The 27,886-nt window shown below is 44.9% G+C and overlaps 1 protein-coding gene across 3 annotated transcripts in view; it reads left to right on the top strand.

Moving 5' to 3' along the window:
* The window catches only part of LOC147418323 (thiamine biosynthetic bifunctional enzyme TH1, chloroplastic-like), a 37,280-nt gene extending 13,873 nt beyond the window's left edge, over positions 1 to 23,407 (top strand). For all 3 annotated transcript variants that reach the window (XM_086507589.1, XM_086507590.1, XM_086507588.1), the window contains 4 exons: positions 22,023 to 22,150; positions 22,223 to 22,476; positions 22,577 to 22,610; positions 22,721 to 23,407. In XM_086507589.1, the coding sequence (XP_086363715.1) occupies positions 22,023 to 22,150; positions 22,223 to 22,476; positions 22,577 to 22,610; positions 22,721 to 23,206 (902 nt within the window). In that variant the 3' untranslated portion in view covers positions 23,207 to 23,407. The remainder of the gene's footprint in view (positions 1 to 22,022; positions 22,151 to 22,222; positions 22,477 to 22,576; positions 22,611 to 22,720) is intronic.
* Positions 23,408 to 27,886: the final 4,479 nt, after the last annotated feature.

Raw genomic sequence — 27,886 nt, forward strand, 5'->3', positions numbered from 1 at the left:
CGGAGAGGTTTCACGTGCGAAATCTCGTCCGATTCAAAGGGCAAGTAGCCCTACAGGTGCGGGAGCTTGAGGACTTGCTACGGATGCGACCGGCACGCAAAACGGAGCCCGAAACAGTGAATTACAGCCTGCTGTGTATTTTTGCAGGTTTAGGGTTTTGGCCCTAAACGGACCCTAATACCCCAAGGACATTCGGGGACGCCAGGGGACCACTGTATAGGTGATCTAGCGCATTTTCGGGGCAGAAAACAGAGAATTCAGCGTGCTGCAGATTCTCGCCAGGTTTTGCAAAGTGTCCGTATGCGTCGGGAAAGTCATCCAATGCGTGGGAATACTGACTGTGAAGGGTCCTAGTACAATTATGCTGCCGAAATCAGGCCAGAACAGTTGAAATTCAGCCAAGGTTGTGCGGGGCAGCTTGTAGGGAACCACAGCGTTTATTCCCTCTTTTAAAGAATAAAGAAATACGGAAAGGGGCGCCTATTTAGGGGCCAATCTGGTGTCGGTCTTCTCATACACGTAGAGTCTAGCAACCTGTATCCCTTTCCCCTTTGTTGTGTCTTGAAAGTACAGGTAAAGTGGGCGATAAATTAAATGGGTGAAAGCAAATAAGGTTTAAGCCTAAGGTAGACCGCCCTTTTTGGATTAAACAGGCCGGTTACATGGTTCCATCCCCGGGATTAAATCACTTTTTCCCATAGAAGTGAGCCTTGGTCAGTTTGGGCTTGAAGACACAGGGGATCATAGACCAAACACAGGGAATTGCAATTATGGCTGACAGATCAGATGATATGACTGAAGAGGTTTCCTCCTCACAGGGTCAACAGACACATGAAGTGGGTGAGTCCTCAAGACCACCACAGACGGATGATGATATATTCAGGACCCAGTTGGCTACTGCTGTGGCTATGTAGTATGTTCACACAAGTAATACAGAACGCGAGGTTTTTAGCCTTTCTGCAACCTCCTCTTCCGTCTCAGCAAGTTGGGTCACTGGATCATATTCAAAAGCCTGTAAAGGCTCAAGCACAGGTGATTCATACTGCAGAGTCAATGGAAACACCTGTACACTTGACGGAGAACATGCAGTCTCCACAACCTGTGCCTAAGGTGCAAGAACATGTGGCCGAGGTGCCAGTCTTTCAAGCTGTACTAGTTCAGCCAGCCACTTTTCAGCAGCCTATAGCTGGTTCTAATGGGCAGGGAAGCAACCTACAGGCTATGCAACAAGTCTTCCCACCACCTTCAGTTCACCCTGGCTATTTTGGAGGTGGATCGGTATTCCAGAGCATGGCTGGTCATGCACCTGGAAATCAGTTTTACACACCAGGAACAATGTTCGGGGGTGCTCAAACGATGATGCCTAACCCCATGTATGGTGTCATGGGCATGCAACGAGGGTTTCAAAGCACTGAGGGCCAATTTGGGATACCACAGACAAATTTTGGTATGGCTGGAATTACAAATCAATAGCCAAATATGGCATTTCCAGGTCAACTTAATAGCGATCAAGGAACACAGATGAATCCTAACAGCGTTCCCATGTTTTAGTCACTTCCATGTGAAAACTTAACGCCGCTGGAGAGGCCAACTCCGTACAAAGAAGGTGGCAAAGGTGTGACATTCACTACCTTTACAGGGTTTGATGAGAGGAAGAAGGCTCTCTCATTCCTCCAGGAGTTTGACAAGGCCTATGCAGGGGGAAACTTTACAGAGGCTTCAAAGGTCCGCAAGGCAGCCACTTTCTTGAGAGGGAATGCGGGACAATGGTTGACAACTTTATTGCTTCAAGGGCAAGCTCCGTCCACATGGATTTACTTCAAGCAGATTTTTGCAGCAGCATGGTTATCTGATGACTTTGAATCAGATGTCATGACAGAATGGCACCAGCTTAATGCTGCCACTTGCAAGAATCTGGATGACTACAATCGGAAGTTTTGGAAAGCTCTACTTCCAGTAACTTCCTATAGGTTTGTGCCATTGACAGAACAAATTGAAAAATATTGTTGTGGCCTACCCAAAGGATTGAGAAAGTACTGCACGAAGACCAAAGTCACTACTTTGACGCAGCTCATCGAGGTAGCAAACACTGGCAATGGCTTGCTCAAGGGAGAAGATTGTGAATTTAATACTGGAGTCGAGGAAGGATCAGACAAGAAAAATTCAGCGAAGAAGTACGTTCCCAATGAGGTTCCTTAAGCGACTTAGGAGCCAGCCAACGTAGGGAAAGGCAAAGCTACGGCTGAATCAGAAAAGGGACGAGCAAAGAAATGGAAAAGATGTTTTCCTCGCAAGTCGGAAGAGCAAAAGAAGGTCCTGAGGTCAGAGAACAAATGCTTTATCTGTGAGCAGCCTGGCCAGATTGCTTACAATTGTCCTCAAAAGAAAAGGCCAGCTGATTCTGAAGACAAGGAGGACAGGAAAGGAAAGAGGCCCATGGCTGGTCTAGTGCCATATATGGTGGGCGACAAGCCAAATTCAGATGCAAGTGAGCTTTGCAGAGCATGGGGAAAGGTCAGGGATCAAACAGTGCTTATCTTCTTTGATCCAGGTGCCAAAGCCAACTTCATTTCCCCAGAATTGGCTTCAAAGTTAGGAATCAGACCTGAAGAGATGGGGTATATAGCAGAGGCATGTTTGGCATGTCCTGGCCATACAGAGGCTGTGACACCTATCATCGGAAAGTTGCGCCTACATATCCAGTCCTATGTAGATGCTGAAGAATTTTACATCATGCCACTGGACGGATGTGATGTGTTGCTAGGTATTCCTTGGTTGTTTCTTGTACAGGGAATCATGGATGCCTACAACAAAAAGATCACTGTACATAGCAGGGGAAAGACTCACATTTTGGATGTAAAGCTTAAAGGGGAGTCTATACCCACTGTATCAGCTTCTGCTATTACTTCTGTAATGAAAAAGCATCTTTCTGCGTACTTGGTTTTTGCACGAGAAGTGACAGATTGTGATGAATCAAATTTATTTGTGTTAGATAAAGAAAGGTCAATGTTTTTACAACAGTATAGTGACTGTTTTTCCGATTCATTACCGTCTCAATTACCGCCAGAGAGACCCGAGGACCATGTGATAGATTTGGTGCCAGGCAGTAGCCCACCAAATAAGCCTCTGTAAAGGGTTAGTGCGGCTCAGCAGAAAGAGATAATGAGCCAAGTACAGGATCTGTTAGAAAAGGGACCGATTCAGCCCAGTTCATCTCCATTCTGTTCTCCAGTGCTGTTAGTGCAGAAAAAGGATGGCTTATGGCGTATGTGCATCGACTACCGTGCACTGAACAAGAATACCATCAAGAATAGGTTCCCTATACCTAGAATTGATGATATTCTGGACAAATTAGAAGCAGCAGCTATGTTTAGTAGGATAGATCTAAAGAGTGGGTACCATCAGATCCGCATTAGATCAGGGGATGTGCACAAGACTGCTTTTAGAACAACATTTGGCCTTTACGAATTTTTAGTGATGCCCTTTGGTCTCACAAATCCTCCTGCTACGTTCACTAGGATGATGGACATAATTTTCCGTCCACACCAGCAGTTTGTTGGTACATTCTTTGATGACATGATAGTCTACTCAAAGAATGAAGAGGAGCATAGGCATCACTTGGCCATTGTGTTCAAAGAGCTACGCAGCCATAGGTTGCTCATCAATGCAAAGAAAAGTGAATTTTTTCTGGAAGAGATTCACTTTCTGGGACACATTGTCTCAAAGGATGGTGTCAGAATGGATCCTGCAAAAGTTGAAGCGATCAAGTCATGGCCAGATTTGAAGACGGTGCATGATGTCCAAAGCTTCTTGGGACTATGCTCCTATTACAGAAGGTTTATTTGAAATTTCGCTGAGATTGCTTCACCTTTACATGCTCTTCAAAAGAAGGCAGTCACCTTTAGATGGACACAGAAAGAGATTTCAGCTTTTAATCTCTTAAAGGAAAAGATTACTTCAGATCCAGTCATTGTGTTGCCAGATCTTAGGAAGTCATTTGTGGTCCAGTGTGACGCCTGTGGTAGTAGCATTGGTGCAGTGCTAATGCAAGATGGCAGGGTAGTAGCCTATGAGAGTAGAATCTTGCAAGGGCCAGAAAAGACTATGCAAGTCTATGAAAAAGAACTGCAGGCCGTGATTCATGCGCTCTTAAGTTGAAAACACTACCTGCTAGGTGTAGATTTCGTTGTCCAAACGGATCATCAGACCTTGCGATACTTCTTGACACATGCAAAGTTATCTGAGAAGCATATGCGATGGGCAAATATCTTGTCTATGTTCCATTTTCATATTGTGCATGTGGAAGGCAAGAAGAACGTTGTGGCTGATGCCTTGTCAAGGAAGCCACAAATTTCAGCTGTGTTAATTCCTTATCATCATGAACTTGATGATATGAGGGAACAATATGCAAATGATGAAGATTTCGCAAGGGTCTTCGAGCAGCTAATGGATAGACAACGTCATGAACACTATCTTCTCAAAGATGGGTTCATGATGATGCATGGAAGGTTGTGTGTCACAAAGCCATTGCGACGCAAAGTTATGGAAGAGAGTCATGTCCCACTGTATGCAGGGCATCGTGATATCGATGCTACAGTTAAAGCAGTTGAGACATTCTTCTACTGGCCTACGTTGAGAAGAGATGTGGATGCCTTTGTGTGAGAATGCCTAATATGCCAGAAGGTCAAGTTTGACAGGCAAAAAGCACTAGGGTTATTGCAACCACTGCCTATTCTAGATAAACCATGGGAAAGTATTGCTATGGATTTTATCTTTGATCTTCCGAGAACGCAGACAGGAAATGATGGTATTTGGACCATCATATGCAGATTCAGCAAGCAGGCTCATTTTATTCCTGTCAGAAAGAAGATAAAGCCAGATCAGATGGCATGCTTATTTATGAGCAATATCTCAAGTATCATGGCGTGCCACAATCAATTGTTAGTGATCGTGATCCACACATGACAAGTTTGTTCTGGAGAGGCTTGTTTGAGAATATGGGCACCACGCTCAAATTCTCTTCGTCATTTCATCCTCAGACAGATGGGCAGTCAGAAGAGGCAAATTCTACTGTCCTAGATCTGCTGAAGTGCTATGTGTCAGAGCATAAAGGAAAGTGGGAGTAGTATTTGCCATTGGTGGAGTATGCATACAATAATACAATGCATTCATCAACTGGCAAGGCACCTTTTGAGATAGTTGAAGGTGGCAAGAAAGTTCCTCCCATACTGCATACAAAGGACAAGATATTTGAAGCAGATAAGTATGTTCAGGACATGGATGAAATGTACAAGAAGGTCAAAGTGGCCTTAGAAAAGACTCAGGCAAAGCAAAAGAAAGCAGCTGATCGTCACCGTTGTGAAGTGGTATTTTCACTTGGTGATTGGGTGCTTCTACGCTTTGAAAAGGCAAGGTTAAAGAAGATGAAGGGCAAGGAAAGACTGTTTCCAAAGCTCAGCATGCGTTACTATGGGCCTTTTCAAGTATGTGACATAATCAATGATGTTGCATATAGGCTGAAATTGCCTGAGAGTTGGAAGATTCACAATGCGTTTCATGTGAGTCTTCTCAGACCTCATGTGGGTGATGTGTCAGAGGATATGCCAGTTGATGATCAGCCGGAAGTCGAGGAACTTGACGAGATCTTGGTCCTGGAACAGATCTTGGCACATAAAGAAAGAAAAGTGAAAGGCAAGGTTGCTAGGCGTTACTTGGTGAAGTTCAGAAACTATCCACCAATGGATGCTAAGTGGATGGAAGAAGGTGAACTTGCAGAGTCACCAACTGTGTTATCACTTTACCTTGAAGCCTTCGATTTGCAACCTACCTTGACCCCTTGAGTTTCAAAGCTACATGGATTGTCAGTGTGACAATGGCTTCTGAAAGAAATGATGTACATGGTATTTAAAGTGAGCTCAAATCAAGTACATCTTACATGAATGTTAGAGCTGTACAGATTGTCAGTTTGGCAATTGCTCTTACGGAATGTCCAAAAGTGTGGTTAGTGCTATAGAAGTGAGTATTTCTTGTCAGTTTGTCAAGGATGCAGTAATTGCTTCTATTAAAGGGTACATGTGTAACTGCATTCTTAAACTGTCGGTTTGGGTATGCTCGAAAGTGTTACTGGATCCAACGTGTGCTAAAAGACAGTGGCCAAATGCGTAGCTACCATTTTGTCATTGGAAAGTTAATGACTCAAAGCAATGGCAGAGTGCGAAGCTACCACTATGTCATTGGGACATGGTTCACATGCAGGCAATACATGTGTCGACGAGGTGTTGAATACACCAGGGTTGACAATGAGCATGTATGTGTCGTACATGTGTCGACAGGTGTTGAATACACCAGTGTTGAATGTGAGCATGTACGACATAGATGCAAACGAGGACGTTTGAGATTTCAAGAAGGGGGTATGTCACCAGCGTGTGACTACTATCTATCCTTTTTGTTGATTTCTTTCTTATTATTTATTCATTTTCACTTTTTGGAAACACCCCTCGGGAAATCTAACTGCCCTGCATTGCATAGCTAGTGTTGAACTGTTGAGACGGAGTCCAAGCTTGAGGGCAAGAGAGCACTAAGGTTGGACAAGGACTATGGTTAGCCAAAGCGGGGTCATTGACTAGCCAAAGTGGAATCCTTTGCTACAGAGGCTACATTTAGTTCTTGGTGTGGCTGCAGTGTACAAAGAGGGTTAGATGACCTAGAAAGATACAATGGCAGCATCTCCTAAAATTTAGGGAACTGCTATTTTGGGACTTGAAAATGTGTTCGCCTCATTACCTCCGGAATGACAAGGGGAACATTTTATTACTCTGCCGTGAAGTCAACTGAGCAACCGGTCGGGAGATTTTTAGGCGGCAACCCCGAAACGGGAAATAGCCTGTAAATGTGCCAAGTGGCACATTTCTGTGCACTTTTCTCATGTAGGAAAAAGTGGCGCTGATTTTAGGAGAAGGGAGGCTCATTTTCAGTCTGTCACAGGTTGAGAGCTATGGAGTGCTTCCTTTCCCTCTTATGTACAGTGCGATGCCAGGAGTGATGCCTTGCACGCTACGCACTGTCCTCTCTCTCCCCTATGGTAGTATGTTATGCCCCTCTAGTGGGCTTTTCAATTGACCAATGTACAGTTGTGTGGGTTCATGCGCGATTGCCAAGGCAAGAGCCTCTTGCACAGGTACTGGATTAGCTAGCGGCTAATCCCCCGCAGGTAAGTACAGGTGATTCGGAGAGGTTTTACGTGCGAAATCTCGTCCGATTCAAAGGGCAAGTAGCCCTACAGGTGCGGGAGCTCGAGGACTTGCTACGGATGGGACCGGCACGCAAAACGGAGCCCGAAACAGTGAATTACAGCCTGCTGTGTATTTTTGCAGGTTTAGAGTTTTGGCCCTAAACGGACCCTAATACCCCCAGGAGGTTCGGGGACGCCAAGGGACCGCTGTATAGGTGATCTGGCGCATTTTCGGGGCAGAAAACAGAGAATTCAGCGTGCTGCAGATTCTCGCCAGGTTTTGCAAAGTGTCCGTATGCGTCGGGAAAGTCATCTAATGCGTGGGAATACTGACTGTGAAGGGTCCTAGTACAGTTATGTTGCCGAAATCAGGCTAGAATAGTTGAAATTCACACAAGGTTGTGCGGGGCAGCTTGTAGGGAACCACAACGTTTATTCCCTCTTTTAAAGAATAAAGAAATACCGAAAGGGGCGCCTATTTAGGGGCCAATCTGGTGTCGGTCTTTGTAGACGGCTGGATAGTTCACTGTGTGGGAACGTCTTCTTAGGAGATGGGCAGCGAATTACTTAGTAGTTACTATGGTAATTACTACAGTAAACCCGAAGTGTATAAATAGGGCCCATTACATTGTAATCGGGTTGGCAATTGTTATCATTTGGGTTAGCGCCTTGGCTACACTTGTACTTGAGAATCATTGGCAGTATTGTTGGCTGTACTCTCTCTTTGTAAATCATATTCGCTGTAATCTTGATCTGTAATTCTAATCATGGCATATATTCCAGCTACACTTACTTTTCGTCCAGTCTTCTGAATCTGAACCTAAACCTTATTTCGAGTACATAAGTCTGATTCTTATTTCAGTATCCAAATTTCAGTTTAGTTTTTGATTCTTGTCCAGTCTACTGTCTGAAATCTTCCTACACTAGTAGCTGAAATCTTCTAACACTCGAATTAGCTGTCTTAAGAGATCAGCTCCAATTCCATTTTGGCGATCACGGTAGCACGGGCTAAAGCTCGTTGACTGGAAGATTCTTCTCCCAGTTGGAAGTTTTCAGCAATGGCACCAAAATCCAGTTGTGGCCGAAAATCCACCATTCGTGTTGACTCCATTCCTGAGGAGTCAGGAAGAGAGTCTGACTCCAAGCAAGAGAAGATGACTGACACTGAGGCTCAAGAGAAGTATAGTCAGGCTGATGAGGCGCAGGACTCACAGCACTCCAGTCATTCTCGACAGAACGGGAAGCACGGAAAGCCAAGAGTTCCAAGAGTTCTCGGTCCCGGCAGAGAGATGAGGATACCAAGGGAAGTAAAGGTAGTCACCGTACTTCTAGTAGATAAACCAAAGAAGACACTGACACTGAGACAGAGATAGAGATTGATTGGGATGCTGACACTGACAATTGCAAGAAGACTCCCAAGCGTCATTCTAAATCCAAGAAGAGAAGTGGCAGGATCAGTATTAATTGGAATGATTACACAGCTTCCCTGAAGATTTCTTTTCCAATATTCAAGGGAGGGAAGAAGGATGATCCAGATGTTCACATACAGGCTTTCGAGTAGTATGTTGAACCGAAAAATATTGATGAAGATGATTAGGGGGAATATTTTCCACAAACCTTGAAGGAGGCAGCGAGGAAATGGTATGACCATTATCTTGCCTGCCAGCTCAGATCATACAACAAATTGCTTAAAGCCTTCAGGTTGGAATATTCCGACAATAGAGGGGACGAAGATATTCTCTGTGAACTAGATAAGATCAAACAGAGAAATTTATCAGTCCGCAGTTATGTGGAAAAGATCAAGGAGCGAACCAGGCAGTTTTTACAGGAACCACCATCTGAGAAGAGGTTGAAGGCATGGTTCCTGAATGGGTTCAGAAGCAAAAGGCTTAGGGAACAAGAGGTACCAGCCCCTACCAAGAAATTCAATGATCTGGTCTAAAGGGCATTAAAGCTGAAACAGCAGGCCAAGAAGGAAAAGAGCCACAAGAAGCGAAGGACCAGTAGCAGTAGCTTTGATACTGAAAGTTCTGATTCCAGTGAGATGTTCAGTAGCTCCGAGAGCAGCTCTAATGAACGGGCTAAGGAGAAATCAAAGAAGGGATCCTGGACCAAGAAAATTGAAGAAATGGCTAGACAGATTGCCGAAATTAGCCACACAAGACAACCAGTTCGGAAGATGGAGACTTGGTGTTCCAAATGCAAATCCAAGGACCATATCTCTAATGAATGTCCACAATGTACCTACTGTAAGGCTTTCGGTCATCTATGGAACAATTGTGGCATCAGAATCCACCACTTTAAGAAAGGCAAAGATGTGTCAGTGGTTGCCTACACTGAACCAGTGAAGGTAGAACCAGTCAAGGTAGCTCAAGAGGAGCGACTAGGTACCGGTGGTACTGGTCAGGGACGTGGCCGATTCCAACCAGGTATGGGCAGAGGTAGAGGACGAGGCAACTTCCAGAATAGGAGCATGAATTGCTACACTTGTGGGAAGTATGGCCATTTTGCAGCCCAATGCCCAGATGCACCTGCAACTACTACTACTGAGGCTAGGGCACCAGAGCCAGTCCCAGTCAGGGTAGTTACTAGAAGCAAGGGTGTAGTCATTGAAGAAATCCCAGACACTTCAGAAGCAACAGTCAATCGTAACAGCAGCAAGTGGGCTCAACAAAGAGAAATTTGGAAGGCCAAAGGTAAAGAAAAGGTGGTAGATGAGTGGCAAGAGCAGAGGGAACTAGCGGCTAAAATCATGGAGGATTTAGCCAAGAAGCTGCCAGAGTAGCCAGAAAGTTCCGAAGCTAGAGTCATTTAGAGGATACCAGCCTAATCGACTGATAAAGATCAGTCAGTACCGGCCATAACTGAGACCATGTTGGCTATGGTACATGGACTAGCTGATGAACTGGGAGTGGATGGAAAGAGTGGAAGCATTGCAAAAGAGGAATGGCAGTGTGAAGATACCAGTTCTTCAAGCTTTGACAATCAATATGACCAAGAGAGAGAAGAAATTCATGTGAAAATTTGTGATAGAATTCAGAAGCTGACTGTAGAGCTGGAGGATATTCGAAAAACCTTGCCTGAGGTGGCCAACTTTATTAAACAGCGCAGGAAAGCTGAGGCAGAGGCCAGAACAGTGGACCTGACGGCCGTCCGAGATGATGAAGTTCCACTTATTCAGGTGGACTACAAGGTTAGGAAGCAGTGGGAACCTCTCTCAAGTGTTATCCTGGATGAAGGAGCAGGAGTCAACATAATGGGAGTCAATCTTCAGCAAAGAATGGGTATCACTAATATGAAACCAGCACCATTCAAAGTACGAATGGCAGATCATAGAGTCGTACAGGCGATGGGTATGATTGAAAATATGCAGATAAGAGTTGGGAGGGAGAAATTCAAAACCAGTTTCCTAGTCCTGGATGTGCAAGGGGCCTATGGGACGCTACTAGGACGCACATGGTTGAGAACAACACATGTTGTTCATGACTATGCAAGCCAAACATTAACCATAAAAGGGGCCAGTGGCAGAATCCAAATCCAGACAAACAATACTAGGAGCTGGAGAAAGGAACTGAGGCCGAAGGAGTTATGTCAGAAGTACAGGGCCAAGAAGATCGAGCGAATGCTATCGGCCATGAACATATTCCCTTTTGGCAGAGATTGACTTGAATGCAGTCTTGCTGAATAAAGAGTAGGCTGACAAGCAGAAGAGACAATTCCCTGATCAGTTTATTGAAGTCAATACAGGGGAAAGAACAGTTCAGCTAACTAGAAGGATGGTGGAACCAGCTGATACTGGTATAGTAGAGGAACCAGTATGTTCTGAAGAGTACCCAGTGGATCAGAATACTGATTCAGAATTGAATGGACCATCCTGGGATTACGTTGAAGAATCGACCAAACGAAAAGGAGGCGGGCCAACTGGTTGCTTCCAGACGACCAAGAAGTGGAAGAGTGGAACCTAGGATCGGAGGATAATCCTAGGATGATCAAGGTCAACAAGCACCTCAACCCGGCAATGAAGGAGAAGGCACGGAAAATGTTCCAGAACTATAAAGATGTGTCTGCCTGGGAATATACAGATCTGAAGGGAGTAGATCCTGAAGTATGTTAGCACTGAATACCGCTGAAACTAGATGCGAGGCTAGTACGATTGCAAAGATACCGGATGAACCCGAACTATGCAAAGAAGGTCAAGGAGGAGATTGATAATCTTCTCATGGAACTACCCAATATCCTTCCATTAGACCGTCTCCCGTTTGCCCTTTGACTTGGAGGGTGCCTGAGAAGTCCCAGTACTAGCATTCTCCTTCTGAATCAGTCGGTAAATGGCCTCCTGCTCAAGCTGATCCTGTCTGTCGGTGGTCATCTCTACTTAATAAGGCGTGAGGTAATGGTAGGTTTTGGTGTCAGGATCATAGAGTGTACGCCTACCCTTGCTAATTCTGGTTGTGGCTAGCTTATGACAATTCGAAGCAGTATGGTTCCATCCTTCTGGAAGAGGCTGATTAGTTTTGACTCTAGCTTCGAAAAGAATCTCAACCATCTCTCTATACTGCGGTGCCAGACCCGGCTTTGCTGCAATATCCTTTTCAAGAAATTTAGAAGATTCCACCGTAAGTTGTAGCAACTGATTAGTAATCCTGGTCAGACCTCTGATTCGAATCTTCCATTGGCCCATACACATCTGGATCCTATGCATCTCCTCTTTCAGTACCTGAATATCATTGATTTGGAGAGCATCATTGAACAACGTTTGCTAAGTCTTCCATTCCACAGTCGATCGCTCATACCAATTCTGAAGCTCATCAGTGATTTTGAAGTATGTAAGGCGATCAACTGGTTCTGGGTGTTGAGGATACAATGTTGAAAAGAATCTTGACAGCTCTTGTTTCTCTTGTTGGAAAAGCATACAAGAAAACTGGAGAATCATGCACGAATTCTAAAAAATTGAGAACAGCCTGGTTCTCTTGCTGCATCATCTTTCTGGTGATTCTCACTAGCTGGAACAATGTTCGGAGAGCAGTTGCCTGTGCTCCGACTGACATTCTAGTCTGAGGTCCTTTGCTAGTGGCTGTCTGGTCCTCAAGAATGGCTTTGACTCTCTGATCCAAAACTCCTCTGGCAGTTTGCATTTGCACCAAAACTTCGTTTAGTTGTTCCCTAACATCCTTCATACATCTGTAAGTTGGTCTGTTACCTAGCAGAAGTTCTAGTTCCAGGGTAAGGGAGCGACAATCTGCAGTAGACTGCCTTTGCAAGTGTGGGTTTGTCACTCTCTCGTCCGCAGTGAGTATCCATTCTGGAACTCGTTCCAGCAGTTGGACTGTACTGGGATGCGCAGGTAAACGGGAAGCTTCTTTATCATGGAAAGCTGCTAATTTTCAATGTTCCACCATTTCCCTGGCTCCAACATATAGCCTTTGAAATCTTTCCAAATCAGACAGGAGATCATCATTCTCCAGATACTGTTTGGTTATGGAGGCCTGTTGATGTCTCAATTGCCTATTCAGGGTAATAAGCTGCAGTGAATGTTGATGATTAGCAACTGATCTCTCATCCTACACTTTCATTTTCCCTTTAACATCCTTGCTGAGCTGGGACTGATCAGCTGGCCGATTCCCAGTGTGATTGGACTGTTGCTCTTCGGTCTGCTGGTTACCCGACTGGTGTCCATTCTGTCCTTCTTGCTGGCCCTCATTCTGGCTTGGTTGGTCTGGCTGTGAGTGGCTTCCTTGAGTTGGCCCTGTACCACCAGTACCAGGTCCTGGAGGTGGAGATGGTGGTGGGGCATCATCATCATCATTTGTATGCTTTGCTTCTTGATCATCCTCCTTCTTATCAGCTCCATCCTCCTTGTCTTCTTCTGTCTCATCCGGAGAAGTCTGTTGCTCAATATAATCTAATATAGCTTGATTCATCAGAGCAGTATTATATTCAGTTACCTTGTCTTGCAAATCACTCTGCATACTTTCCATCAAGGACTTCAAATTCTTTAATCGAAAACAGCATTGCCTGTTGGATTTAGAATTTCAGCCAAGCTGCTATAGATGTATCTTTCAGTCAGAGAAGCCTTCAGTGCTGTATGGTGAATGAACAGGTTGTTGAATTCCACCCGCTTCATTTTGAGCATTGTTTCAGTCCGTTCTGCAGCTCTCAGTGCTTCATTTCGTTGATTCTTGATGATCATTATCTCAGATTCAGCCTTAGCTAGCTTCTTGTTTAACAACTCATTAACCCTTTCTGAATGAGCTTCCAGTACCCTGTGTTGTATGTTCTGCTCTTCCCGGGCTTTCTGGAGCTTTTCAATCTGATCTTCCGTCTCCTTCAAGTCAGCTTTAAGCTTTTTCACTTCATCTTCTGATCCAGCAGCCTCCATCAATTGTCCCATACAATTGACAATGGTATTCCAAGAAGACTGTATGAGGACTGAACATCTGTCTTTAACTGTAGCTGGATCAGAATCAGTAGGCTCATATATTGTCACTGGAGCTATGTAGGGTAAAGTTGCATAATCAACTTTGCGTAGCAGAAGATGCCCTTTCAATTGATGAGTTTGCATTTGCTGCAACTTGTCTTGTTTTACCAGGTGCAGAATGTGTTCAGTATTTGGAGTAGGAACTCCACCTGGCAGAGTCGAAGAAGTTGGACCTTTGCCTTTGTCCACGTGGCTCTTACCTTTGTCCATTGACTGGTCTGCTATCTTCTCAGAAGTGGCTGGCTTGGCCTGATCTTTTCCAGAACCAGTAGCAACTTCACTTTGTGCTACTGATTGGCTAGGCACAGTCTTCTGAGCAGATTGCTGCTCTGTCTGGCTCACTACAGCTTTCTCAGTATTCACTGTCTTGACCTGGCTTTCTATCTGCCTCAAAAACTCACTGCTCTTTGTCAGTGTAGTCTTTGGCTTCTTTGAACTGCCAGCCTGTTCTGCAGTTGCTTTTCTTTTCAGGTCTGTTGAAGTAGTCTGACTGTCCGTTGCCTCGTCGTCTGAGGACAGCTCAATGTTCTTAGGCTCAGAAATTGGCTTCTCACTCCAAGCCTTTTTTACATGCTCATGAGCATCTGCAGCAGTGGCCCAATACAGGAATTGCCAAACATACCAAGCTTTAAAAACATTTTGAGATTTTAGCTTGGCAGTTTGTTGGAGTACATTGTGCGAGAGGATTTGACAAAGGTTAATAGGAACCTTTGGATCCAATATCTTGGCTAATAGCATAGCAAAAAGTTTTTCGGATACATACGTTGGGTTGTTTTTAAGGCTTACTGCTTCGGCTACAAACCTGTAAGCAGTGGAAGCTTCCAGTCCTGCTACTCGAACTCCTTGACCACTTGCCTTGTGCTTATATTTAGCCGCTTCATCCTCCTTCAGAGCTATACTTATCTGCTGTGGAGTTGCCATAGATGGCCTGGGCTCGTTGGGCATTCTGAATGCGAAAGCTATGGTCTCTGATGTCACCGACACCTTTCTACCATTTACCATGGCACTGCCATCTTCAGCGTCGAAAGAATCAAGAACTTGCTTGATGATGTCTGCGTCAAAAGCAATTCTTGTAGCCTGCAACACAACTCGGAGATCCCATAGTTGTAGTAGAGTCATTGTTTGGTCAGTGAATACATAACGTTTGATTTTATTGTACGGTATGATGGGAAGGCTTGCCTTTGCAGCAACAACTATGGCCTGGGTTTCCTCAAGAGACTCCTGCATCTTCTCTGAGCGTTTCCTTCTACCCATACACTGTGAAGACGATGACGATGAAACAGGCGAAGGAGAAGAAGACTTACTTGTCGTGTGAAAGCTGTACCCTGGTGTCGCTGGAAAGGCTAGCTGACATTCAGAGGTCGAGGTTTGCGGCTGTAGCGAAGAAACCTCGGAGCTTGGCGATGGCGAATGGTTAACAGGAGGAAAGCGTCGCGCAGGGGATTTGTGAGGAAAAATGCTAACTCTTCGACTGTTATACGTGTTCGCGCCATAAAAGCTCCACCACTCGCCGTTCCTAGACTTGTGTGCGTCGCTGTTGTCGTGGCAGACATGCATTGGACAAGACTGCGACCCATCCTTGAGAAGACCTAGTCTACCTCAAATGGTCCTGCCCAGGGCAATCTTCAGGTTTGGCTTCTTTGGACCCAATTTAGGCTGATATAGAAGCACCAAATCTCCTTTCTGAAATTCCCGAACTTTAATTCGGCGATCATGCCAGTGCTTCCTTCGTTGTTGAACAATTTCTTGTTCCAACATAGCCCGTTGCCTGAGTTCATCTAATTGCATCAGTTCATCTAGCCGTTTTTTAAGATTATGGTTGAAGTCTAAGCCATACTTCACAGCCATTCTCAGATTTGGGATTACAAACTCCATAGGAACTACAGCTTCAGTGCCATACACCATTCTGAATGGTGTCATTTCAGTAGTTACCTTATAAGCTGTCCTATAAGCCCATAGAGCAGTTTGAAGTTTCAAATCCACTGGTCTGGTTTCTTTTGCACCACCTTAGTGAGAATAGTCTTTATTGTCTTGTTGTTGCTTTCAACCTGTCCATTGTATCTGGGAGAGTAAGGAGTAGATTTCCGATGCTTGACTGAAAGCATATCCAATAGGATTTCCATAGTGTCATTAATAAAATGTGTTCCTTGATCGGTCACAATCTCTACTGGACATCCATATCGGCAGACAATATTCTCAAATAGAAACCTTGCAGTTGACTTGCCTATGTTGTCAGGAAGAGCCTTAGCTTCAACCCACTTGGTTACGTAACAAGTAGCCATTACTATGTACTTGTTCTTCCTGGGGGTAACCTTTTTAAAAGGTCCCATAAAATCTAGTCTCCATTTCATGAACACTCCCAATAGTTGTACTGGCATCAAAGGAGTCATATCTGCAGTTGTTGGTCGACCCATTCTTTTGCATATATCACAAGTTTTACAAAAACTTCTGACATTAGCAATCAGTGTTTGTCACCACAGACCAGCTTGGAGAATCTTCTTGTACGTTACTTCGTTGGAAAAGTGTCCACTAGATTCACCATTATGCGCTTCTGAAATTACTTGCGTTCTTCCTTCCATAGGGACACATCGTCGAAGTATACCATCAACACCCAGTCGATAAAGTAATCCTCCTATGATAGTAAATTTCAGGCTTTTTATGATCAGAGCTTTCTTCTGATTCTGCTTCCAATCCTCTGGAAACGCACCTTGGGAAAGAAATTGATAAATATCATACCATTCAGGAGCAACTGATTCTTCTGCCTCTAACTGAAATAAATCAGCATCCACTGGTTCATCTCTCAAGGGTGATTCTGAATATCCTTCCGTACTTCTTGAGAGAAAATCAACTCCACAATGGTTTCTGCCAGGCTTATGGAAAATTCTGAATTCAAACTCCATTAGGAACATCATCCATCTTATCAGCCTGCCTTGAATAATGACTTTATTAATCAGAAACAGAAGAGCCTGATGGTCCACATAAAAATGGAATAATTTTCCCAACAGGTAATGCCTGAACTTTGTAGTACTGAAAACCATTCCAAGGGCTTCTCTCTCAGTAGTTGTATAGCCTTGTTCAGCCTGACTGAATCTGCGACTGGCAAAATAAACCCGATAATCAGTTCTTCCATTTGGCTGAGCTAATATTGCCCCCATTGCCAATCCCGAAGCATCTACATGTACGTGGAAAATACTATCCCAGTTTGGCTGCCTAAGGACTGGTTTACTGGTAATGGCTTTTTTGAAATTCTGGAAGCTCTCCTCGCATTCAGCAGTCCAGTTGAACTTACTGGTCTTCTTTGTAAGCTCATATAGTGGTACTGCTTGAGAAGCAAACTTATGTACAAATCTTCTATAGAAATTCACATAACCTAAGAAAGAGCTCAACTCTGAAGCAGTTCTGGGTGCTTTAGCTTGCTGAACACACTGAATTTTGTCATTGGCCATCTCTATTTCATTGCAGGAAACCACATGTCTCAGTAGCTGTCCCTTCGAGACTAGAAAATAAGATTTGAATGGATTCAAACAAATCCGTTTCTCCTGACAACGTTTGAAAACCATTTCTAGGAATAGGAGGTGCTGTTCCTCATTTGAATAGACAGTAAAGTTATCCATGAAAATGGCGAGGAACCGATGAAGGAATTTATTAAACATCTCCATCATACACGGCTGAAAGGTAGCTGGTGCATTGCACAGGCCAAAAGGCATCACCAGATACATGAAAGCTCCCCACTCAGTGATGAAAGTGGTCTTGGCTCTATCTTCAGGAGCGATCTGTAACTGGTTATAGTGGCTATAACCATCCATGATGCTATACATTTCATATCCTGCGATCTGATCAAGCAACATTTCAGTAAAAGGCAAGGGAAATGGATCTTTAATAGTTTGGACGTTTAGTTTCCTATAGTCGACACAAACTCTCAATTTTCCATTCTTCTTGGGAACGACAACTATGGGAAATAGCCAATCGCTGCTTGCCACTTTTGTGATGAACCCAGCCTTGAGAAGATTATCAATCTCCTCCTTGACCTTCTTTGCATAGTTGGGGTTCATCCGGTATCTTTGCAATCGTATTGGCCTAGCATCTGGTTTTAACGGTATTCGATTGTGACATACTTCAGTATCTACTCCCTTTAGATCTGTATGTTTCCAAGCAAACACATCTTTATAGTTCTGGAACATTTTCCGTGCCTTTTCCTTCATTGCCGGGTTGATGTGCTTGTTGACCTTGATCATCCTAGGATTATCCTCCAATCCTAGGTTCCACTCTTCCACTTCTTGGTCGTTTGGAAGCAACCAGTTTGCTCGCCTCCTTTTCGTTTGGTCGATTCTTCAGCGTAATCCTAGGATGGTCCATTCATTTCTGAATCAATATTCTGATCCACTGGGTACTCTTCAGAACATACTGGTTCCTCTACTATACCAGTATAAGCTGGTTCCACCATCCTTCCAGTTAGCTGAACTGTTCTTTCCCCTGTATTAACTTCAGTAAACTGATCAGGGAATTGTCTCTTCTGCTTGTCAGCCTGCTCTTTATTCAGCAAGACTGCATTCAAGTCAATCTCTGCCCAAGGAATATGTTCATGGCCTCTAGCATTCGCTCGATCTTCTTGGCCCTGTACTTCTGACATAACTCCTTCGGCCTCAGTTCCTTTCTCCAGCTCCTAGTATTGTTTGTCTGGATTTGGATTCTGCCACTGGCCCCTTCTATGGTTAATGTTTGGTTTGCATAGTCATGAACAGCATGTGTTGTTCTCAACCATGTGCGCCCTAGTAGCGTCCCATAGGCCCCTTGCACATCCAGGACTAGGAAACTGGTTTTGAATTTCTCCCTCCCAACTCTTATCTGCATATTTTCAATCATACCCATCGCCTGTACGACTCTACGATCTGCCATTCGTACTTTGAATGGTGTTGGTTTCATATTAGTGATACCCATTCTTTGCTGAAGATGGACTCCCATTATGTTGACTCCTGCTCCTCCATCCAGGATAACACTTGAGAGAGGTTCCCATTGCTTCCTAACCTTGTAGTCCACCTGAATAAGTGGAACTTCATCATCTCGGACGGTCGTCAGGTCCACTGTTCTGGCCTCTGCCTCAGCTTTCTTGCGCTGTCTGATAAAGTTGGCCACCTCAGGCAAGGTTTTTCGAATATTCTCTAGCTCTACAGTCAGTTTTTGAATTCTATCACAAATTTTCACATGAATTTCTTCTCTCTCTTGGTCAGATTGATTATCAAAGCTTGAAGAACTGGTATCTTCACACTGCCATTCCTCTTTTGGAGTGCTTCCACTCTTTCCATCCACTCCCAGTTCATCAGCTAGTCCATGTACCACAGCCAACATGGTCTAAGTTATGGCCGGTACTGACTGATCTTTATCAGTCGATTGGGCTGGTATCCTCTGAATGACTCTAGCTTCGGAACTTTCTGGCCGCTCTGGCAGGTTCTTGGCTAAATCCTCCGTGATTTTAGCAGCTAGTTCTCTCTGCTCTTGCCACTCATCTACCACCTTTTCTTTACCTTTGGCCTTCCAAATTTCTCTTTGTTGAGCCCACTTGTTGCTGTTAGGATTGACTGTTGCTTGTGAAGTGTTTGGAATTTCTTCAATGACTACACCCTTGCTTCTAGTAACTACCCTGACTCGGACTGACTCTGGTGCCTTAGCTTGAGTAGTAGTAGTTGCAGGTGCATCTGAGCATTGGGCTGCAAAATGACCATACTTCCCACAAGTGTAGCAATTCATGCTCCTATTCTGGAAGTTGCCTCGTCTTCTGCCTCTGCCCATACCTGGTTGGAATCGGCCACGTCCCTGACCAGTACCACTTGTACCTGGTCGCTCCTCTTGAGTTACTTTGACTGGTTCTAAACCTTCACTGGTTCAGTATAGGCAACCATTGACAGATCTTTGCCTTTCTTAAAGTGGTGGATTCTTATGTCACAATTGTTCCATAGATGACCAAAAGCCTTACAGCAGGTACATTGTGGACATTCATCGGAGATATGGTCCTTGGATTTGCATTTCGAACACCAAGTCTCCATCTTTCGAACTGGTTGTCTTGTGTGGCTAATTTTGGCAATCTGTCTAGCCATTTGTTCAATTTTCTTGGTCCAGGATCCCTTCTTTGATTTCTCCTTAGCTCGTTCATTAGAGCTGCTCTCAAAGCTACTGGACATCTCACTGGAATTAGAACTTTTTGTAGCAGAGCTACTGCTACTGGTCCTTCGCTTCTTGTGGCTCTTTTCCTCCTTGGCCTGCTGTTCCAGTTTTAATGCCCTTTAGACCAGATCATTGAATTTCTTGGTAAGGGTTGGTATCTCTTGTTTCCTAAGCTTTTTGCTTCTGAACCCATTCAGGAACCATGCCTTCAACCTCTTCTCAGATGGCGGTTCTTGTAACTACCTGGTTAGCTCCTTGATCTTTTCCACATAACTGCGGACTGATAAATTTCTCTGTTTGATCTTATCTAGTTCACAGAGAATATCTTCGTCCCCTCTATTGTCGGAATATTCCAACCTGAAGGCTTTAAGCAATTTGTTGTATGATCTGAGCTGGCAGGTAGGATAATGGTAATACCATTTCTTCGTTGCCTCCTTCAAGGTTTGTGGAAAATATTCCCCCCAATCATCTTCATCAATATTTTTCAGTTCAGCATACTGCTCGAAAGCCTGTATGTGAACGTTTGGAGCATCCTTCCTTCCTCCCTTGAATATTGGAAAAGAAATCTTCAGGGAAGCTGTGGAATCATTCTGATTACTACTGATCCTGCCACTTCTCTTCTTGGATTCAGAATGACGCTTGGGAGTCTTCTTGCAATTGTCAGTGTCAGCATCCCAATCAATCTCTGTCTCTGTCTCAGTGTCAGTGTCTTCTTTGGTGTGTCTGCTAGAAGTACGGTGACTACCTTTACTTCCCTTGGTATCCTCATCTCTCTGTCGGGACCGAGAACTCTTGGAACTCTTGGCTTTCCGTGCTTCCCGTTCTGCCCGTCGGCGTCGAGAATGACTTGAGTGCTGTGAGTCCTGCGTCTCATTAGCCTGACTATGCTGCTCCTGAGCCTCAGTGTCAGTCATCTTCTCTTGCTTGGGGTCAGACTCTCTTCCTGACTCCTCAGGAATGGGGTCAACACGAATGGTGGATTTCCGACCACGACTGGATTTTGGTGCCATTGCTGAAAACTTCCAATTGGGAGAAGAGTCTTCCAGTCAACGAGCTTCAGCCCGTGCCACCGTGATCGCCAAAATGGAATTACTTAGTAGTTACTATGGTAATTACTACAATAAACCCGAAGTGTATAAATAGGGCCCATTACATTGTAATCGGGTTGGCAATTGTTATCATTTGGGTTAGCGCCTTGGCTACACTTGTACTTGAGAATCATTGGCAGTATTGTTGGCTGTACTCTCTCTTTGTAAATCATATTCGCTGTAATCTTGATCTGTAATTCCAAGCATGGCATATATTCCAGTTACACTTACTTCTCGTCCAGTCTTTTGATTCTGAATCTGAACCTTATTTCCAGCACATAAGTTTGATTCTTATTTCAGTATCCAAATTCCAGTCTGGTTTCTGATTCCTGTTCAGTCTACTGTCTGAAATTTTCCTACACTAGTAGGTGAAATCTTCTAAGACTGGAATTAGCTCTCTTAAGAGATTAGCTCCAATTCCAGTCTTCTCATACAGGTGCAGTCTAGCACTTGTATCCCTTTCCCCTTTGTTGTGTCTTGAAAGTACAAGTAAAGTGGGCGACAAATTAAATGGGTGAAAGCGAAGAAGGTTTAAGTCTAAGGCAACCGCCCTTTTTGGATTAAACAAGCCGGTTACACGTCTCCCCTTCACTGCCGTGTATTGCACATCCAGGGCTTTTTAGGCATGTCGTTTTATGTGCACACATACACAATGAGTGTACGTGCTTACATACATACATACATACATGCCTGCATGTCGCATGTGTGTGCATAGATGGATCCAGGAAAAGGCCATATTCACCTATAAAGGAAAGTGCCAGGTTCGTGCAAAGTATTGACTAGAATTGATGACATACCCAGTTATGTCATCAGTGCCCAATAGTGGGTGTAGAACTATGTACCAATATATGCTCTCCTATTTTGCCTTATCCACATGGCTCGTCATCTCGATTCTCACCATCTCCTGCGCACCTTGCTTTCACTCCAATCTATGAGCATTGTTGTTATTTTACTGCCTAGTTTGAAATATTCTCATTCTTGTCCCATCCTCTGTCTGTTCTTTCGTCTCCCTTGTCCCCTGCTCTTTTTTTGAGGCAAAATCATCGCTGGACATACTTGAATGCAGGTGAGAGCTTCTGTGAACTGCATGGAGTGCGTATAGAGACTAGAAACACTCATGGAACAGGCTGCACTTTAGCGTCAGCTATTGCGGCAGAAATGGCGAAGGGGGCTCAAGTAGTCGCAGCTGTTCAGGTTCTTATCCTGCATTAACTTCGAAGAATATTCTAGTGAGTATCTGCTTTGACAGCTGCTTGATCATATTAGGCAGCAAAGCACTATATACAAGACGCATTGCAGTTCAGCAAAAGGTTGAGAATTGGGAAAGGCCCTCATGGTCCTCTCAATCATCTCTTTGCGCTTCCCAAGCACACGGAGAAGCCAAAGCATCATATCTTCAAGCCCAGTGATTTAAAGGTGTATGCTGTGACGGACTCGGGCATGAACCGAAGATGGCAACGCTCTACAGCTGAAGCAGTAAAATCTGCTATTGAGGGTGGTGCTACAATCGTGCAGCTGAGGTTAATTGCTTTACGACTACACATTTCATTTTTATCATTGTCAAAGGGTTGGTCTATTTTTTAACTCTGGCGAGCCTTAAGTTCGGCTTTTTGTTTGCAGGGAAAAAGAAGCAGAGTCTGGTGATTTTTTTCAGGTGTGTGTGTGAGAGAAATATGGCACTTTGTTTGTATTATTGTTACTATCAGTGTGGATTTTGTGGCATCGTTACGCCTCTTCAAGAAGAAACTGTCATGTTTTGTACAGGAAGCCGTGTGCTGTCTTGAAGTTGCAAGAGAGCATGGAGTTCCTCTTGTGATCAATGATAGGTTGGACGTTGCTATGGCTTGTGGGGCAGATGGAGTTCATCTTGGGCAGTCGGACCTCCCGGTATGCGAGGCTAGGTTGCTATTAGGGCCTTATAAAATTATCGGAGCATCATGCAAGACTGCAGAACAGGCACAAAAAGCCTATCAGGATGGGGCAAACTACGTTGGTTCTGGAGGTGTATATCCTACCAACACAAAAAAGAACAATAAAACCATTGGTCCGGAGGGTCTGCGTACTGTTTGTGAAAGTAGTCCACTCCCAGTTGTTGCGATTGGTGGCATCAATGCATCAAATGTCGAAGAGGTACTCAGGTCAAGGCTAGCAAATCTGCATGGGGTAGCTGTTGTGTCAGCATTGTTCGACAAGCCGGATATTGTGAAAGAGACCCGTGAATTAGGTGGGATTATCTCCAAATTTTTTTAACTGTTTGCGAGTTTTTGCTTTCGGTTTTTACTGGTCTACAGGAGGCTTGTGATGATCAGCACTTGCTTCATATTAACTTTTTCAAAGTCTTTCCTTACTTTTCAGCTCGTCCTTAATTTTGCTAGGAAATGCTTAAAGTTTTTGGGCAGGACCTGACTTTCTTAAAAAAGATAACGTGTAATTGAATTGTCTTTTTGTCCATTTCTTTCAGTCATAAGAGGCAATGTTTCCAGGTGTTCATTTGGGTAAGAGCTGAGTCTACATTCGGTGCAAATACAGATGAGCGTGTGTTCTTCCCTGCACCCCTTTCGTTTTCCATGTATTCATTCCTTTGGATGCAGTGAATGCTAGGGGGTAATCCAGCATCACAATGATACACCTCTTTAAAAGGCTCACGGCACACATTACACAATCACAATGTCAGATTTCCTGTGTGTCACTTACACACACCTGCAGGGTGTGATTGTTCTAGATTACATGTGGTGTGTGTCCTCTGTGCATCCATGAAAGGACAAATGGTACAAAATGTGTGTGTGTGTGTGTGTGTGTGTGTGTGTGTGTGAGAGAGAGAGAGAGAGAGAGAGAGAGAGAGAGAGAGAGAGAGAGAGAGAGAGAGAGAAATGAAATGAAATGTTATATTAATGTCTTCAAAAGGCCAAAATGACCTATGAGAACAAAAAGTTACAATTGGTGAATCTGATACCATGTCTGAGTACGGAAATTACAAAATTACAAAGTTTCCAAGTTACAAAGAACTGACACTAAAACACTGAGGAGAAAGGAAATAAGGGGGGAGGGGGGGGGGGGGGGTTGTGGGTTCAGATGAAATCTCTCATCGGTCGTTGTCGGATCTCATCGACCTCCTCCATGGTCAGAACTCTGGTTGGGCGTCTTGCATGTCGAGCTAGAGTGATCTGTATCTTCTGTTGCAACCTTCGTCAGTAGTGGGAGACCCCTCGAGGTCGTGGACGTCTGGATCTGCCAAGTTCAGTGGCTCTGTTAAGCAGTGTACCTCTAGTATGAGTAGGCTCTGAGATCTGCTGTAATGACTGCTTCGTTGGCTCTCCTCCGTCTGGTGTAAAGAACTCTGTGATTCGTCTCTGAGATTGTCTTTCCCCTGATGTCCTCAGCAAGCTCTCCCTAAGTCTGTGCAGCTCTAGCAAGAACAATCCGAGACACTTCTGATCCTTGTATCTCATGACTCTAGAAAAAGGTCCGAACCCTTCTCTGAACAGGTAGTGGAAGTGTCCGCGTAACTCATAGTATGCCGAGCAGTGGCACGTGTAGTGCAGCGTTGTATCTGGCTCTAAGTTACATAGGTGACATATCTTGGCTCGTGCCGGCACCCCTCGAAATCGGCCAGTCTCAATCTGGAGCTGATGTGAGGATGTGCGTATATGTTCAATAGCGCATCTTATCCCATGAGATAAGTGTGTATCCATGTATGCTGGCCTAGTCACAAAGCCGTCCTCCGTGAGTTGGAGAAGATGCTCTTTGTAGAAGGCCATCTTCGTGCCCAACTCATGTGTCGGCTGTATCCATGTGCTCTTGGTATTTAGCTGAATCAGATCCTGACGTATAAGCCCGGTGATCTCTGTCCGTGTGAGAGACAAGGAGGGTGCATCCAAGGAGTATTGAAGCGGAGGTAATCTATCCATGTTGAGACCATGCGACTTGAACCATGATGCCATCTGTCCATACCAACATGGTGTATCGTGTTGTAGAGCTAGTTGTCGAGATGACTCCAAGGCAAGCCGAGCGTATTTGTCTCTGGGGAGATCCCATAGACCGTGCATAAAGGAAACTGATCTCGTCAATGCCTCCACCACGGGGGGGGGGGGGGGGGGGGGGGGGGGGGGGGGAGGCGGCTAGCTCGGCTCGGATAATCTCATGTGGTGCTGAGGCCTTAGCCCGAATCATCCGAGCGATCATAGAGACCAGAGGCCTCTCCATACAACTCTATCCATCTGTGTTGCCAGATCTCCCATGGTGGTCTACTGAGGGTCCCCATACCTGAACTCCATAGAGCATAGCTGGAGTCACTAGAGTGTTAAAGAGCCAAAGCTTTGTTCGCGGTTCTTGAAACTGAACCTGCGAACACATCCTCTGAAACTGAACCTGCGAACACATCCTCTCTAGTCCTCCCAAAGCTGCATATGCTCTCGTCAGTCTAGTCTCTGATGCTCTCCTTAGTGAAAACACCGGTCCACCGAATACTACCCCAAGATAGGTATATGCATCTGTGTACTCCACAGTCTCCTGGCCATACATAAATGTGGGTGCCGACCTCCTGACTCACTGTGGTGTGGTGTTGAACACCATAACCTTGGTTTTCCCCAGATTGACCGACAATCCATTGTCACGAGCAAATGTATGCAGAGCATCCAAATGACGCTGCATCCTCTCTGGGGAGTCTGAAATCAGCACAATATCATCAGCATATAGTAACAGCGGAATCCATCTCCCTGCTAGCTGAGCCCCCCTGTCCCCCTGCCGCTCTACATAGTCTGAAAACTCATCCACATACATCCCAAAAAGAGTAGGGGATAGAGGGCATCCTTGCTTTACTCCAATAATGGAGTGGACCATGTCAAACATTCCCTCAGTGGTGCGTACCCGCCCCATCACTGTTCTGTATAGAGCCAGAATACCCCATATCAGCTCTATAGGCACACCCATGTCCTATAGTTTGTGTATAAGTCTGGCTCTCGGCACTGTGTCAAAAGCTATGCGGAAATCCACAAAGCTACAATAGATTCTCTTCCCATGGTGTCTACCCTCCTCAATAATAGCTCTGAGTGTCAGAATCTAGCCAAGAGTGGAGAAACCTCTCCTGAAACCTGCTTGCCCTGGTGCTCTTATTCCCTCTCGCTCTGCCCATCTACTAGCTCCTGCTCAAGAACGGATGCATACAACCTAGCTAATGTGTGGCCAACCATGATGGTGCAATAATCATGGGATCTCCTGACTTGAAAATAGGCACAATCGTAGACATACTCCAAGTCTCTAGGAAGCCTTCATACATGGCTCGATTAAACATCATAGCCAGGAGCTCTGCAAGCATATCCCTGGCATGGATGAAGTGCTCTGCTACCAGACCATCATGATCATGTGCTCTCCTTGTCTTCATCCTGTCAATGGCTTTCCTTACCCTCTCGGCAGTAAAGAAAGAACATGTCTTTGGGCATGTCTCTAGTGGGTCCGGCAGAGGTGGTTGCCCTGATGCTGTGTAGAGAGATGTGGCATATTCCCCCCATGTCTCAGTGGAGGTGACTGCGGGCGATGGTGAATGCTCGTGGAATAGCCTCCATGCTTCGCCTTAGTCCTGACTTATAAATAGCTGATATAGATCCCACTCTAGCTGAGATAGATAGGCCCTTTTCTTTCGTCGCACTAGGCGACGAAAGATAATCGGTGACTGTCTATGTGTGGTAATACCCGTGAGCACTTCCCTCTGCAGTTTGATCCTCGTCTCTCTGCACTCCTCATCATACCAACTGTTCTGGGGCATGTTCCCAGATCGTCTCCGTGTGGGTTGGCTGTGGGGGTATGCCTCTGATGCTGCATCATGGAGCGTCTCTATCAATATCTGAGTGAGTTCATCTAGTGGCCATCCCGGCTCTGGGGTGCATAGCTTCATGTATATCTCATCCATATACACAGAATCCGTCTCCCTCATGAAGGTATACCGAGTGTGTGTGGAGACCTCTCCTAATGGAGGTGTGCTGAACTGAAAGGTTAGGGTGAAAGACGCGATAGCATGATCAATTGCTACTCCAACTGGCCTAGTGTCCACCATGAAATCCCGAAAGAATGGAATGAGACATGGCTGGGCCATAACATAATAACACTGTGCTGGCACCATGTCGGTGTGGAAAGCAAGTAAAACCTCCAGCTGTCGAAAATCTTTGTAGGCCATTCACAATGGCCAATCTGTGCGCGGTTCCCATATCTATCAAGTATCTGCCATATTCAGTGTATTCCTCATCTTGTGATAGTTTGGATAGACCCATCTCTGTGACGTCCAGCTTTTTGAGCATCTCTTCGGAAGTATCATAAAATATTGTCTGGTGGTGGGCAGTCCTAGCATTGAAATCCCCTAGTATGATAATGTCACCATCCTTGGAAAACTCCCATATATCATTATCCAAAATAGCAAAGGGGGATTGTCCTCTAGGTGATGCATATACTGACGTACTAGGAGGAAAGTAACAAATAGCAATGTAGAGGTATCTGTCCGTCTCTGCCTTGAGCCTCACCCACATGTACCTATCCTGTTCATCCTTGCGTGCTATATATATCATTGGCTGCAGTTCCTCCCTGAATAGAGCTGCCACTCCTCCTGAGCCCCGTCCTCGATGCTCCGATCTGGTCTCCTGTCTACAGGCTGTCTCCCATCTATATCCGCTCACGTGTGGCATGGATTGTCTTGGTGCTTGATGCGTCTCAGAGTAGAAAATGATGTCTCTCCCTGTGGAGCTATCCTCAAAGGCCCCTACATCAAGACGGAGTGACCCGTTACAATTCCAGGTTTCCATCTTTAGTGTGGTCCCATAGGTCTCGCACCGTCATGCGGGGCGTTGCTCCAATATCACCACCTTTCCATCCCTGTAAAAAGCAATCTTCCCCTTTTCCCTTGCTGCTCTTATTTCCGGCATTACTTCTTGCATATGAGCAATC

The sequence above is a fragment of the Adiantum capillus-veneris genome, chromosome 30 (assembly GCF_014529385.1).
Source record: "Adiantum capillus-veneris isolate H3 chromosome 30, ASM1452938v2, whole genome shotgun sequence".
Taxonomy (NCBI): domain Eukaryota; kingdom Viridiplantae; phylum Streptophyta; class Polypodiopsida; order Polypodiales; family Pteridaceae; genus Adiantum; species Adiantum capillus-veneris.